This window comes from Octodon degus, unplaced genomic scaffold, assembly GCF_000260255.1.
Source record: "Octodon degus isolate 3935 unplaced genomic scaffold, OctDeg1.0 scaffold00127, whole genome shotgun sequence".
NCBI lineage: Eukaryota > Metazoa > Chordata > Mammalia > Rodentia > Octodontidae > Octodon > Octodon degus.
In genome coordinates this window covers 5696470-5711584 of record NW_004524703.1, presented here as the reverse complement: position 1 = coordinate 5711584, position 15115 = coordinate 5696470, and the positions used below count along the sequence as shown (strand labels likewise).

General features: G+C 45.5%; 1 protein-coding gene and 1 non-coding gene across 3 annotated transcripts in view; one reads left to right on the top strand and one right to left on the bottom strand.

Moving 5' to 3' along the window:
- Positions 1–1611: 1611 nt before the first annotated feature.
- The window catches only part of Gpr137b (G protein-coupled receptor 137B), a 33720-nt gene continuing 20216 nt past the window's right edge, over positions 1612–15115 (bottom strand). The window contains exons 3-8 of one of the 2 annotated variants that reach the window (XM_023700864.1): positions 10682–10904; positions 8359–8508; positions 6152–6280; positions 4829–4953; positions 3580–3684; positions 2844–2929 (exon numbers count right to left, since the gene is read on the bottom strand). In XM_023700864.1, the coding sequence (XP_023556632.1) occupies positions 3618–3684; positions 4829–4953; positions 6152–6280; positions 8359–8508; positions 10682–10904 (694 nt within the window). In that variant the 3' untranslated portion in view covers positions 2844–2929; positions 3580–3617. Of the gene's footprint in view, positions 2930–3579; positions 3685–4828; positions 4954–6151; positions 6281–8358; positions 8509–10681; positions 10905–15115 lie in introns of both variants that reach the window. The other variant, XM_004640838.2, reaches the window with a different exon arrangement.
- Trnak-uuu lies at positions 11549–11622 on the top strand. The gene has a single exon. It is a non-coding gene; the product is annotated as a tRNA-Lys (tRNA).

The following is a 15115-nucleotide window of genomic DNA, read 5'->3' as shown; positions in this document are numbered from 1 at the left end:
AGTCAAGCGCTTATCCTACTGAGCCATCTCCCCGGCCCCTCATAATCTTAACATACTGGTAAAGCAGCCAAAGTCCAGAAGAACAGGCGATGTCTTGAACTAAAGAATTAATTGGCATTGTCAGTGCCAGAGAAAACTGGGCAGGGCCAAGACACAGCCCAGGGAGTAGAGATAAAAAATGCAAGCTTAAGAGAAAAAAAGTGAATGCCTTAGTTTTAACATCAATTCACCTATTAAAAATATGGGCTGGGGTTGGTGAGATAGCTCAGTGGACTAAGCACCTCCTAAGGCAAGCGCAGGGACAAGGGTTTGATCCCTGGTCCTGCATGCGGTGCTGGCCCACCGTTAGGCACACTGAGCCAGCGAATGAGTCCCAGTGTGGTGGCGTACACCTATAATCCCAGTGCTTGGGAGGCTGAAAACAGTAGGATCGCTGTACCAAATACAAAAGAAAAAAAAAAAGGGCTACGGGTGTGTCTCATTGACGGTCTTGCCTAGCATACAGAGCTGTGAATTTGTCCCAGCACAAAAAAAGAGGAAAGCAATCTCTTAGTAATATCCAGAATGTAGCTACAAATGAGAATCTTCTTTTTTTCTCCAGTGTCTTTGAGTCCCAGGTTGATATTTACTCTGTTGCTCTCAACAGAGGTTACCTATCAGCTCAATACCAAGGTTCGCTGAGAGCAGTTGTCCTAAGTCAGTGGTGACAAACCTATGGCACACATAAATTTTGATTACAGAAGATGTTAATGTATGAGTTGTTCTTTGTCTTCTAAAACCTGAGGTTCACTGCAGTGCTGGCACTTTGCAATAAGTGGGTTTTACATTACAGTTTGGGCACTTGTCTCTCAAAGATTCACCATCATCCTAAGTGGCAGGGCCTGAAGCACTATGGGAGGTGCTAGTGCGTTTGTCAACTGTAAGACACTTCAGGTTTTATTTACAAAAAGGAAAAAGAGCCAGCAAAGGCTCTCTGCACAGATCAGTTAGAATTTTAGACAGCTACAGAGATGAGGTCCCTTTCATAGTCACAGAAACAGCCATCGTATTCAGACGTGTGATGGCACAAGCTTCCTGTAATACTAGCTCTTTCCCATGGCATTTGCAACTTTCAAAGTATCAGTTTTTACTTCATGGTGTCATAAGATAAAACGTTTGGGTCTTCTAGAATCAGAAACTACCTTCCTTTCCCTCTCAGGGTATGAAGCTGATGAGGAACAGCACCAGCTGCCTCTGACAGCAGATGAATGAGGAAGCACAGGAGCCCCCCTCCTCCTTGCCCAGATCCCAAAGGTGTGTGAGCTAGACAGGACACCATCTGCTCCCAGACATGGGTCTTCCAGTATTCTCATATGTGCTGACACAACACCTAAAAGTTTCAGCATTACTTTTTAAAAGGACAGCAGAATAGACACTTGATTTTTTTTATTCAACAAAAAGTAACAGTTTGCATAAATACTAGCAGCTTTATCAAAAAAGTAGATTATGGTTTCTGTCAATGCTGGGTATTTTTTTTTTTTTTTTTGGCGGAACCAGGGATTGAACTCAGGCTCTTGCGCTTGCCAGGGAAGCGCTTATTCCACTGAGCCATCTCCCCGGCCCCCTGGGTATTTCAATTTGACTGAGTGTTTATGTACTATGAGACAGATACTATTATATAATTTAGTGACACTATGCTCTTAAAATATACCTGCCCTCAGCTAACCAAATACAGAGGTACCTCAGTTCACTAACTTCATTCATCAGTGATTCTGGCAAGATGGCTGTGGCTGTCTTTGTTACCTGATGCAGAGTTCACTAACAAAAATAAAATTTTTTCCAAACAAAAGCACTTGTGAACCAAGGCACCATGATGCTAAAGGCTGTAGGACTTTTTGAAGACATGACTTAGACAATGTGCTCATGACCTTTGCTTAAAAATAAAGATCATGATTTAATGGTTGGACATGACAGAAAACTATCAGGATTCCAGTCTTTTGCTCTGGCACTAAGGGTATAATGCTTTCCTGGGATGTTCTTGGTTTCTTCCTATCAGTGACCATTCACTGAGCTGGGAAAGTTACAGTCTTGCCATAATCCTAAAGTAATAAGACATTTTATTTGAGCTGAAAAAACTATGCACAGTCACTTTGATTATAGCAGAGGAGGTTTAATAGTGTCAGTCAGCTACACTTAACACGATCCACCTGTTAGCACTGAAGTGTATACATTGGTGCCCTAATAAAAGGCAGTACTAGCCTTGGCAAAATCTTTGAAACAAAACAGACCTAAACGTACTAAAGAGTAATTACTTTGTAGACTGATCAAAAGCTATTTCATTTTGAATCTCAACACTGGAATTAGTTTTCTAGATGTCAACTGAATTGCATGAATCTACCAGCATGGAATGAGTTGAGTGACCTTTAGTGGTAAGGATTTGAGGAATACTTTAGTCCAAAAGATTAAAAAAAAAAACTATTAGATGACATATTGTTTTAAAGTGAATTATGCATAAGTCTTGTGCAAACTACAATATATATTGCAGTAACATTGAGAAAAAAAACCCTAGTATAGTTTAGCATTATTAAGTTATATAAAATACATCTTTATAAAAGTACAGATCTTTAAAAAGTTTAAATTATACCCAGTGAAATAGGCAGGCTCGCTTATTAGTACTAAAATAGTATCTATAAATCTGAAGTATTGCTTAGTCCTGGGAACCTGTAACAAAACCAAAGTTCCTTATCTTAAAGAGAAGTGCCCTGAAGACTCCATCGCCTGCAGTTTGTCTTTGTGGAGCTTTCCAGTAAGCATCTCTCTCCTCAAAGCAAACTGGTGCTACCCATGGCTCAGTTTGTCCGGATCTGAAGTTGAGTCTTGCTGCAGAGTTCCTGCTTGTGTTAGGAAGCTGTTTGCTTGCTGTCCCCAATCATAGTAGTCTGGAGCAAAGCTTAAAAAGAAAAAAATTTCAGTGGCTTAAAAAGTCATAGCCAATAGGTATAGGAGACAGTTCAAGGAGACAGAGCTGGGAATTGGTATAAACCCTAGGCAATCTCCGAATTGTTTGCGGGGAGAGGAGAGGTGAAACCCAGGGCTTTGTACAAATTAGGCAGATGCTCTACCACTGGAGCTACACTATTCCTAAATTAGGTTCCTGAAGCCCATTTTCACCCAGAACAATGCTGTGTGGTCCTGGAAGCCTGCCCACTTTCTTCTCCATTCATTAGAGCCCAGAAGTCTGGCCAAACTAGAACCTGAAACCAGTCACAGCGTGCAACACATTCTCTATTAACGAACTGTTTCAATCCTAATGTGGAGTACAGCTCACTACTGTGTCTTGACATCTTCTATAGGAGTTAACACACATCAAGTCCTTAGAACAGTGTCTAATACACAGTACTCCACATACTGTTTTCATCTTCATTTTCCTTTAAATGACAATAGATAGCGGGCCCAAGTAAGGAGATTCTCAGCTCCAGGTCACTTCTGGCAGATAGGGGGGTTAAAGGGCTACTCCAGCAGCCAATGAGAAAAGGACCAGCAGAACAGGGTGCTGAATAGTGTTTTAGGGGAAGAAGTGGTACTCAGGATATGCGCAACCTGAGCAGCAGTCTTTGACCTTGAGAAGTCCTTGTTTATTAGCTGTCTTCCAGGTAGGTCTCTCTTTTTGCTGGCTTGGGCATTGGTCTGCTTTGCTCAGTTCTCCTGTCCCCAAAACAAGGACCCTCTTCAGAATTCTTACAAGGTTTTTAAAGGAAACCCCTTTTGTCACTGTTACTTTCTTTTGCCACTGCATCCCAGTGTAAACAAACCTTTACACTGAAATGCTAATATAAGTCTTTAAACTCACAAAGGAATACACAGAGGGGCCTACCCTACTCTCAGTCTGGGAAGGGCAAGAGGGGTCTTGGGATGAGAGCTGCAGGCCCAGCAAGCACTGAGACAGCCCTTTTGGCTTCTCTTGCAGCTGCTGGCCCAGATCTGCTGACTGAAAGAGGGACACAGTGATGGGTAGGCAGACAGCAACACACCTACAGGTTGTTAAAAAGGACATCTGTAGCTGTCCATCACATCACCATCCTGGCTGCACAGCGGCTGCGCCAGGTACTCAGCTGCTCAGACTCTGAGGCTTCCCTACACAGCTCACTGGAAGTTAGGTGTTGGCAGCTCATTTACTGTCTTGCAGCACTGTGGACTCTCACTCTCTCCAAAATATTCTGGGCCAAATCTGCAGGTGTATTTTCAAAAAGACTCTCTTCCTGTTACAATTTACACAAAAGTACAGCATATTCCTCAATGAGACTAGGAGATGGGTGCTAGGCTAGTTTCATGACTCAGGAGCTCACATCCAATGAGACTTCTTTAGAGGGAAGCCCAGCTCCTCCGCAGCTGTGTGAGCTGGACCAAACTGCCACACCTCTAGAGACCTTGGTTTTGTCCAAAACATGAGGCTTATGGTAGTACTGAGCTCGCTGCACTGCAATGAAGAACTGACATCCAATTTCAAATCTGGTCCTTGGGCTATTCAGAACCTGACTGGAGAAGTCAGTCTCATTTCCCAAATCCTGTTCCACTGAGTGATTTCATAATTCACAGTGTACATTAGCATACTACAGTCTGACAAACTATGTGATACAAACTGATTTTTTTTTAAACCTTCATTTCCCATCATGTGTATGACATAACTATTAAACTGTGTCTGTGAATTATTGTTTAGGAAACACTACTGTATGTAATAATGCTGTGGGACTTTTAAAATTCAGTCAGTCCTTTCTAATTCCTAGTGCTCCCTCACCTTCTGCCATGGTGTAGCCCTCTCCATAGGGCCTCTCCAGGTGAACAGTCTTACCTTCCCTGAAGTCCCTGAGGGGCAATGTTCCAGGCAAGGTCATCGTCGCTGTCATATCTTCGAGGGTTGTCAAAGAAGTAAGATCTGGGGCTGAATCCATGGCTGGGGACTATTCCAGGATTGGTCTAGAAAGGCAGGTGATCACTGGCATATTTCTAGGCACTGTGCCTTGCCACAGAAGACTAATGGTGTTCTCCCCCACCCCAACAGAGTTTGCTCAGAGTGTTCACTGCAGTTGCTTTTGTTTAACAGGAATTAACCTTTCATCCAGTCTTACTTACAATAACAAATCATCGGTTTTAATTCACTGAAAGATGCTCAAATTAGCCAAAGTGGAATAAATGGTACAATTTGGATATACATAATCATGTGAGCATTTGTCATAAAATTTGTTAACAGGTACAGTCACCTGAGGAGCACTGCCTATATCCCATTTTCATATCCTGTCTCTAATGGTTTCACCCTGTATCTGTCCCCCTCCCTCAACTGAACCCATTTCTCAAAACATTCCAGAGCACATTGCTGGACTTCATTCTGAGCCACTGCTCACGGCCCACATGCCAGGCTATGCCCTGCTGCCCCACCTGCCCAGTGACACCACTTTCTTTTCCTGCCTCCGTCGTGATGATCTAGAGATGAGTAAGGAAAGAACAAGATAAAACAGAATGCCCACATCCACTGGGTGTGAGCTAAGAATGGAAGCTTTTATCTTTCCTCGCTGCCCACCTGGGCCAAAACTCACTAACTCCTTTGTGAGCTCACATGTCAATTTAAAATTCTTCCACAGTTGGGAAGAGTTTCTCTGTGGAACAAAGATCTTGGGAGTTTTTCCACTCTCGCTACTTTTACATTTTCTATTGTGCCCCCATAAATGATTTAGATTTGAACAGAAACATGGCCAACTGGGGGAGTGACTTTATAGCCCCCTTCCTAGTACTCTTTATACTTCCTTGACATCCCACACTACCCAGCACCTACCCATTCTGTAGGGGGGTAAAGAACTAAATTATTCTAAAAGCAAACCTTGGTGCAATACTCAGATTTACTAGGGAGGCTGTGTCACATTAATCAAAATGGTTACTTTCTCCAGGCCAGGAAATGTACCTTTCATTTCTTCTGTAAAATAAAGCTAAACTAAAACAAACAAACAAAAAAAATCCCTGAAAACAGAATTAGGGAAAAAAATCTGAATAGTCAAGGGACTTTCTGTATCTCAGTAGCCCAAAAGAAGCTCCCTCCTATAGAGAAAAGCTAGAAAAACATTCTAACTGTAGGATTCATGAGAATTAGATGTTTTATACAAATATAAAATGGGGTACTTACAAGGTCCTTTGTGGGACTTCTAACTCGGAAGAAGTAAACTACTAAGGTGGTGGGCAAGAGTTCCCACACAAAAAGCACCACTCCAAATACTACGTAGCCGGCGTCTCCCAGCTGATTCTTCAGATCTGCCTGTTAGTGCAAGGGAGAAAGTAGCAGGAGACTGAGGGCAGAGAAAACACATTTGACTCAATTCTGACATGAACAGAATCTTAAAACAGTATCATTCCTCTCCCTAAAATGTGTGTGAAGAAATCCTGGAATGCCAACCTGGATGATTATTTAAACCACTCAGTATTCAGACAAGAACTTCCCATCTGACATTTTGTTACTTCATTCCCCAAGCTCTTGGCTTGTGTGCAAATGAACTCACGTAGATCTGAACTGAATTTTTCGTCAACAACTAAACACTCTAAGAGTTTCCCCACAGCACACGACCAGTTGTAAACTATTCTTCATATAAACTGCATCTTGCCCTTCCACCTTTAAGCCTGTTGTTGGTTAATTTGTCTAGAAAAAGTCCTCAGAGCCCTGAGCGCTTGGCTTCCTGCTCAAGAAGATGGCAAAGAGGCCTGCTCACAGTCTTCTCTCTTCAGCAGATGCGTGTGGGCACACCTCAGAAACAACAAGCATTCATTAAAAAAGGCATGGAGCAAAACCACGCCACGGAGGGTCCATCCCCTACACTTAATTTTGCCTTGTATTATATCACAGTGAAAGTGCAGGAGCCCGACTCCATTTCCCCTTCTCCACATGACCCCTCACACTTCAGGTCCCACACTTCACCTGTACTACTGCCCCTGTGCACCTGTGGCCATCTGTCCTGTTTGCTCCTCAATTAGTGGTAACAGAGATCTAGATAGTTACATATGTCCAGTTAAAACAAAAGAATTCTAAAACTGATCCTACTCTACATCCATGGCTGTCATATCGCTATTAAAAGAAATAGAAATGATTATTTTGTTAAGACCAAATCATTTGATAGAGCAGATGGAAGAGGTCTAGAGGTGGATGGTGATGAGGGTGCACAACACTGTGATTGTATTTAACACGACTGAATCACACATGTATTATGAGTAACATAGTAAATCTTACGTATAGCCTATGATAATTTAAAAATGCTGTGCACTATGGAGCTGCCTCTGGCAGGCTGCTATTTAAAGTTGAAAGTTTTCTATATATGTGTGCTTTTCATCGGGCAGGCCTTGCCCAGCTTTCCCTGGCCTGCACTGGCATGGGGCTGGGGCCACTGCAGTGTTTGGTCCTCCCCCTGCCTGTGACTCTTGGGAAGTCACCATGTCCTCCACTTCACCTCACTGTGGTCATTTGATTCCTTCTCCTATTGCCTTGATTCAGCTCAAGTTCTGAGCACTACTGTAATTTTAGAAGTAAGTTTTTATACAGTTGAGAATTTAGTTTTTCCAGGGAAAGCTGAAGGCAGTGCCTGCACAAATCAATCTACTAGAAAAAAGGTACATTTCTCTGCTGGAATGGTCTGCCTGTCTCTGCCTCAGTGTAGCAAAAACCCCAACAGAGAGGGACAAAAGAGTCTCTCCATTTTCTATATCCCCAGAACTTGGGAGTGTCTGACATTCAATAATTGGTATCAAATAAAATTTTTTGAGCTTTTATGAAGAACCTCCTTTTGTTCACTTGCTTTACAGTTGGTAATTTACGGACTTCTATGATGTATTTAGGGTAGACAGGAAGAATCCTATTGAGACAACTGGTGCAGTGAGGGTTTATTAAACCCTAAAAACTGTAGTCACTCTGGTATGGGTTTACCCCAATACTGTGCTGCATTAAAAATCTCCTATTTCATAGTTTTACACATTTTCTCCCACCTGAATACAACTTACCTTTGCAAAATTTACCCTTTAATAATACCGCCTTACATTTATAAGGAAGCATTTAAAAAACAAAAGTTTAAATACTGTTTGGTAAGAATCCCATGATGTGGAAAGGAGGCGTGGCTTACATGTGCACACACGTGCAGGTTTCTATGTCTGCATACATCTCCAATCCAGGATTCTCAGGAGATGTAAGCAAGAACACAGTGCGTTGGTCCCACCTGACAAGACGGTACACACCACACACTGGAGGCGCTGCTCAAGGTCACCCAGCTATTCAGCAGCAGAAACAAAGCCACACAAAGTGTCACACAGCAAGGGGTGCCCATCCCAGTGACACCTTGAGGTACCTACACTGACCTGGTCTGATACATTGTACCAGTCATAATCAAAGGAGTGGACGTTCTTGATCTGAGAAAAGGACAAGATGAACAGGTTGTAGCAGGCCCGGGAGGTGTACAGCAGGATGACGGTGACTCCGATGGCAGTCACTTGGCACACAGAGGAACCCTGTAAGAAAAAAAAGCAGCAGGGGGCTGGTGAGATGGCTCAGTGGTCTAAAGCACCTACTTAGAACAAGCTTAGCAAAGCACAGGGACCGCAGTTCAATCCCCCAGCACCACATGCCAGCCCGCCCCGCCTCCTGGTGGGCTGAGCTGGCCACACACACACACACACACACACACACAAATAAATAAATAAATAAATAAATAAATAAATAAAGAGCAGCAGGGTGGGTCACGGCAGGTCCAGGGCACTGGCCCCTTGCGCGTTCCTCACCTAAGGTCACCTAGGAGCCCTTGGGGGATTTCAGAGGTGCTCAGAGCACATGAGCTCTCAGAACCTTCTACCCTAGGCCTAAAACTATCCTTGGCACCTTTGTGCAACTTCAGATTTCAAGATGTCTGATGGCTCTGACAGTGCAGTCTCTGCAGACCTCTCAAGCCTAGAAAGTGAGAGTAGCTTGAGCTGTTACATCTCCTGACATGCTCGGTTCCAAGATCCTGCCAGCCAAGAGGCACAGCAGGTGAGCCCAGGCCACCCTCTGGCTCAGGGGACACACCAACAGTCTCTGAGGGACAGGGCTAAGAGAGGAGGCACTGCACAGTGTGCTAGAATGTACTCTTTCTCAAAACCTACAGCTACTCAGGAGGAACCAGCATGAGTTCTGACGGGATTCTGAGTGGAATTACATGGGAATCCATGACCCACACTCCACTCTATGAAGCTATCAACTTCTCAGGCCAGTTATAGAACCTCTAGTTAGAAACATGGTTAACATGACCAAAAAAACTAAAACTGAGTTTTGTATTTAGAAGTCACTAAATGCAAGAATACCATTTCAGTTCACCAGCACCTTTGTTGGCTTGTAAACCACCAAGGTGAGCAAAATGGCACTGTAACAGTGTACAAGTTAACCCATTCCATTGAAGAGTAGTGTTTTTAAGTGCTTTAATTAGCCCTTATGTGGGACATAAAATAACAGAGAAAGTTAAGCAAAATCAAGTCCAAAATACAACAAAATCTATCAATGAAAATTACTTTGTAAAAGAAAAAAAACTATTTTGTCACAGTAACTTGCAGGCTTTGCTAGAATCTAGCTAACTCTCAAGATACTCTGTAAGGTCAAAGTTCAAAGTACAGACTTAGTCTGCTGATCACCTTTGAAGACACAATACTGTAGGAGACAAAGCTGTCATTTGAGACCAAAAACATTACAATCAAATGAGCCCTACGGGAAGCAAGTGGGCAGCAGACCCTCCACAAGGCCCACAGGCACTGTGTCTCAGAAGCAGGGGAGCTGGGCAGATCACTCAACCATTTAGTGAGAGAACCCAGGTCCACAGAGGCCAAGTGGCAGGGCAGAGTCCCCAGCCAGCCCTGGCCCTGGTGCGCACCAGGCCTGCAGGCTCAGGCATTTGGAGGACCTGGCTGACCAGATGCACTTGCCTACCACACCACATCTGCCTGTTTGCCCTTTACAGCCCTGGATTCAGGAAAGCAGGACACAGCTGAGGGTGCGATCAGCGTGGAAGAAAGGCCAGGAGCTTCCCTCCTACCCACATGTGGCTCAGACTTTGAACTGCCTACAGGAAGGACAGCCTCCTGAACCCCACTTCCTGCCACAAGGAGAAGCTGCTCAAGGGTACAGCTCCCAAATGTGAGCCTGATTCTGAGTCTCCAAAGCGGCACAAGAAGATGGTGAAGGCCAGAGACCCTGCCAGGTGTGGCTCAGCTTTGTACTGCTAGCTGCATGGCCTAGGGTGAGCAATGCGAGCTCTCTGTGCCTCAGTTTCCCTATAGAATGGGGATTATAATACTACCTAACTCAGCTCTATAAGAACAACATCAGGTGTGTACACAAAGTGCTTGTCAATGTGGCAGGGACACCACACTAGATGATGTGTTTGCTGTTAGTGTTGTTGGTACAGTCAATCGCATTAGTCCTTTAAAATGTAGTTAAATTAACTATAAACCAAAGACTGGACTCTGCCAATGATCCTGCACACACAATTCTTACACACAAAGTTCAGAGCAGTACACACCCCTATGTCCTAGTGACCACCGTGTAGCATTTGCTAAAGGACAGGTACAAAAAAGATTTGTCTCTCCTGTGTGCAAACCAGACACCTGTTTTAAAATCAAGCTTCATGGGAGGGATCTGAACTCATCCCCACCCTACCTTAGATTCCAAGTAAATGCTGGCTAAGGACATCTTTGAGATCTTGTAGAGACAGATGGAGAGTGAGACAGCACACAGCACGAAGAGTGTGTCATTAATGGCCACCCGCACGGAGACGATGACCTTCCTATCCCAATTTCCTGTCTTCACCAGCACAGCACAGGTCAAGTTCACCACCAGGAAAACGAGACTGATGAAGAGGGAGACCAGGTAGGGGGGCAACCTGGAAAGGAAGAGGGAGAATTTTAAGGCCTGAATTCTTCCACTGGCTGTACATTCTGGGTCACAGGCTGTGAAATGCAATGGTTAACCATTTCCAAAGTAGACACACCAAAGTAACACATCCAAGAGCTTGGACTTTAGCCGTAGAGATTCCAGATTCAAGTTATTAAATGACCACAAGCTATGTCCAAGGGTCCTTTGAAGAAGTGCACTGTCTCCATGAGGTCATGGGGCCTGAGTGTGAGCTCATGAGGGCGGGCTGGGCTGCATGAGACCCTGACTTTCTCCCTAATGCAGGAAGAAGGTCATGCTAAGAGCCAAGTGCTCAAGCTAAGACAGGGTTCCAGGGATAGCACTGACCACTCAGCAATGTCAGACCACAAATGCAGCCTCTGAGCCTCAGTTCTACGCCCTAAAAATAAGACCCACAGTACCCACTTCGCAGGGTGTTTGTGCAGAGTTAAGTGAAATAATGCTGTTAACCTCCCCATGTGCTATGTCCACAGCCCAATTCAACCAGCTTAGATGAACCATTTTAACTGCATCTGAATTAAACACATAAATCTTTTGTCATTATTCCCTAAGCAATACAGTATGTCAGTTACATAGCATTCTTGCTGTATTCAGTATTAAAATTAGGAGCGTGGGGGTGTAGCTCAGTGGTAGAGCACGTGCTTTTTGCATGCATGAGGCCCCGGGTTCGATCCCCGGCACCTCCATAAGGGTGCACATTTTCAACTTCCAGGAATGCTTAAATACTGAGGGCCGGGGAGATAGCTCAGTGGAATAAGCGCTTCCCTGGCAAGCACAATTGTCTGAGTTCAATCCCCAGTTCCGCCCAAAAAAAATAATTAATTAATTTAATTAAAGAAAATTAGAGATAATTTAAAGTCAGGACAATTGCATGGCTCTTACATAAATACTGTGCCATATGAAGAGAGCCTCCATCCCACCACGAATACCAAAGAGCGGGTATATTTGCATAAGACAGTTTTTAAATGTTTTTACCCCAAGAAGTCATTAAAGTGGGAGTCCAGGGGCACTCACGACTGGATGAAATTCTCACTATGATACAAACTGGCCACAGGAGCTGCCCTAACTAAACAGAATCCATCCATTTCACTGGCCTTCCTCACGCAACTACACACTTCTAGGAGCCCATGTCCAGTTAACAGTCTCCTCAGAGTAGCTGCAGTGGAAGTCCCTCTTCCTGGGTGTCCACTCTTTATCTCAGGGAGCAGGCAGGTAAGGGAACTGCCTTATTTGCTCAACAACAGGCTGGTTCAAGTTGAGTAATTTGTAATTCAACTCTGAGAGCAGAAAGCCATGAACAAGAGTGGTATGTGGAAGTAGGATGTGAAGGCAGCGTCTTCAAAAGCTACCCCAGGGCCAGACGTGGTGGTGAACCCCTGTAACCCCAGCACTGGGGAGGCGGAGGGCAGAAGGATTTCTGCAGGTATGAGGCCAGCCTGAAACAATAATGAGAACCCGTCTCAATCAAAACATCTCCATCCCCGGACCAGAGACAGAAACCCACATTCTTGTTCTGGCTCCAAACATCCACTGATGACGGGGAAGAAGGGGGGGCGAGAGGGTTGCAATACACGGAGGCAGAGGTGCAAGGAAGGAGAGGGGAGCAGGCAGATGGAAGAAAGGAGGCCCCAGCCTCAGTTAGGAGGGATCTCACGTTTTGCAACTGATACTGTATGTCACTAGCAGGGTCCCTCTCATAGCTCTCAGAACCCGTGCTCCCCCAGAGGGCTCTACCCTCCCAGCTTCCACCTGCCCTGCAGCTCTTAGTCGCAGCCTGCCTACCCTCCTCCCCACTAGGCGCACCTGTGGACATGACTAGACATGACACACAAACATGCATCTGACATCAGCTTTCCTGGACCCCTGCACAGTAGCTTCACAGACTTACCAGAGCTTATAACAGAAGATTTGGCCAACGACCTGCCCAATCTCACCCCTGCCTAGATATTAAGTTCCCTGAGACCAAGCTCAGGCTGCTCTCCAACCCCTATGTCTACACTGTAGGCGGCAGGAGCTCCCTGTTGTGTTAAGGGAGGGAAGAAGCCAATCCAAAGTAGGTGTCTGCTACATGACACCTCAACACGGCTCCCTTCCATCTCCTGGAAACGCACTCTCATGGTGCTACGCTCTTCCCCTTGTGGAGGACCATCTGGCAAGAGGAATCATCCCAGGTGAGGAGGAGGAGGGCCAGTAGGAAACTCTGGAGCATGACGCTGAATTGAGAAGGTTGGTCTGGACACAGGCAGGACAGAGATCACAGGTGCAGAGCCTTCCTGAGAGTCTGATATTAGAGCAAGTGACTCTGGGAAGGGACAGCAGGGACCATAGTGTGTCTGCACCCCCCCCCCCAGAGGTCTACAATGTGAACGGCACCCTTGGATCGGGGCCTGGGACACAGAGAAGTGCTAGGAACTCTACTGTGGGTCACCACACACTTAACAAGTTTTTCAAGCAGAAAGAAATGTCTTTGGGAAAGAAACATTAATGATTTGCTAAGGACAGTTACTCTCTAAGTCATGACCACTGATCCGGACCCTCCAAGGCCACCTCCGCTCCCCAGTTTCTCCACCATGTCCTGTGGTCCTCTGCAGTCCAGGAAGGGCACCCCAGCCTTGGGCTGTGCACACCTGCCCTGTTCCTGTCCACACCACGCTCGGCTTCCCATGACCAGCATCACCGGGCCCAGGAGAGGTCATGCACTGAATGCAAGGTTTCCTCCCTTCCTGCAATCTGCTGTGAAGCCTGCAGCTTGCCACTGGTGGAGAGGGTCAAAATGAGGAAACAGAAATGTGCACCCAGCCTGGGGCCAGGTTTTCATGTTAGGGCTGCTCAGTCTCCTTAGGACCAACCTCATTCCTGCTCCAGCTGAACAGTCTGGTGGAAATATAAGCAAAATGACCCAAAAAATAGTGAAGGGAAATAGCACAAATCCCAGGACAGTCTTGTCTCAGGACTATATCCTGGCTGGGCCCTGGATGTCATTTTCCAAACTTCAGAGAATTTGTTCTGAACTTGTCCCCTGGACATAGAGTAGGGTGAAAGTATCACGCTTTCAAAATTGTACAAATTAGATCAAACACACAGTGGACTCTGTAGCCAGAGCATTGGTTGGAGGACTCCTAGACACCAAAGCCCAGCTGGCACCCCGCTTATACCAAATGGCAGAGTATCTGCACAGAACCTGTCTACGTCCATCCAAAGAGCTTACGCCATCTGCATTACGTACATTTAATATGGCATAAGTACTAGGTAAGCAGCTGCTACACAGCAAGAAAGTCTGTGCATGCTTAGCACCAATCACTTTTTTCCCGACAATTTTTGATCCAGAGTTGGTTGAAGCCATTAATGTGGAACTCATGGATATGGAACACAGGCTGTACTGAAATAAACTGTAACAGGTACACACTTTACCACTTTTTAATTTTTCATCCTGGCCCATGCTGGTGACCTACCACAGTTACCTTCCTAGAACCCTGTGCCCTCAATGGACGCTGCTCCTGGGTGAGGCCACTCATCTACCACAGGCCTTCTCTGAGGCCCCAACCCTGCTACACTGTGGGTTCCTGTCCCCAGGATGGGGACTGAACCAAGGCCTTTGCACTGGGCAATATCCCCAAACCCATGCCCAATTTTTTTTCAGTAGTATCTTACTAAGTTGCTCAAGCTGGACTTAAACTTGGGATCCCTCTACCTCAGCCTCGAATGTTGGGATCAAGGTGCACACCACCCTGCTTAGCTCGTCTTAACTATTCTTTAAATCCCTGGCTGTAGGCTTGGGGGAGTCACAGCTACCACCCCAGGAAAAGTATGTGGTGCCACCTCTTCTTATAAATTGGCTAAGTTAAGGGGTTCCCTTCCAAACATAAGGCTCTCTGCAGGCACCCTAGCAAGAGCCATTCTTCCACAAAATCCCTGTCATTACTATGGCCCAGAGAAGAGGCACTATGGGGAGTGATTAAAAGTAGGGTGGAGACTATTGGGAGTAAGTGTGTCCTGGGTCTGTGACCTGGGGGCCATATTTGCTCCCCAGCCCCTTCTTTTCTAGCTCACTCGTGCGCGCTCTCTCTCACTTGCTCTCTCTCCCTGTCTCTGTCTCTCTCACTGTGTCTGTCTCTCTTTCTCTGTCCCCCTTTCTCCCTGTCTCCCTGCATGTGTGTGTGTCTCTATGTCTCTGTCTCT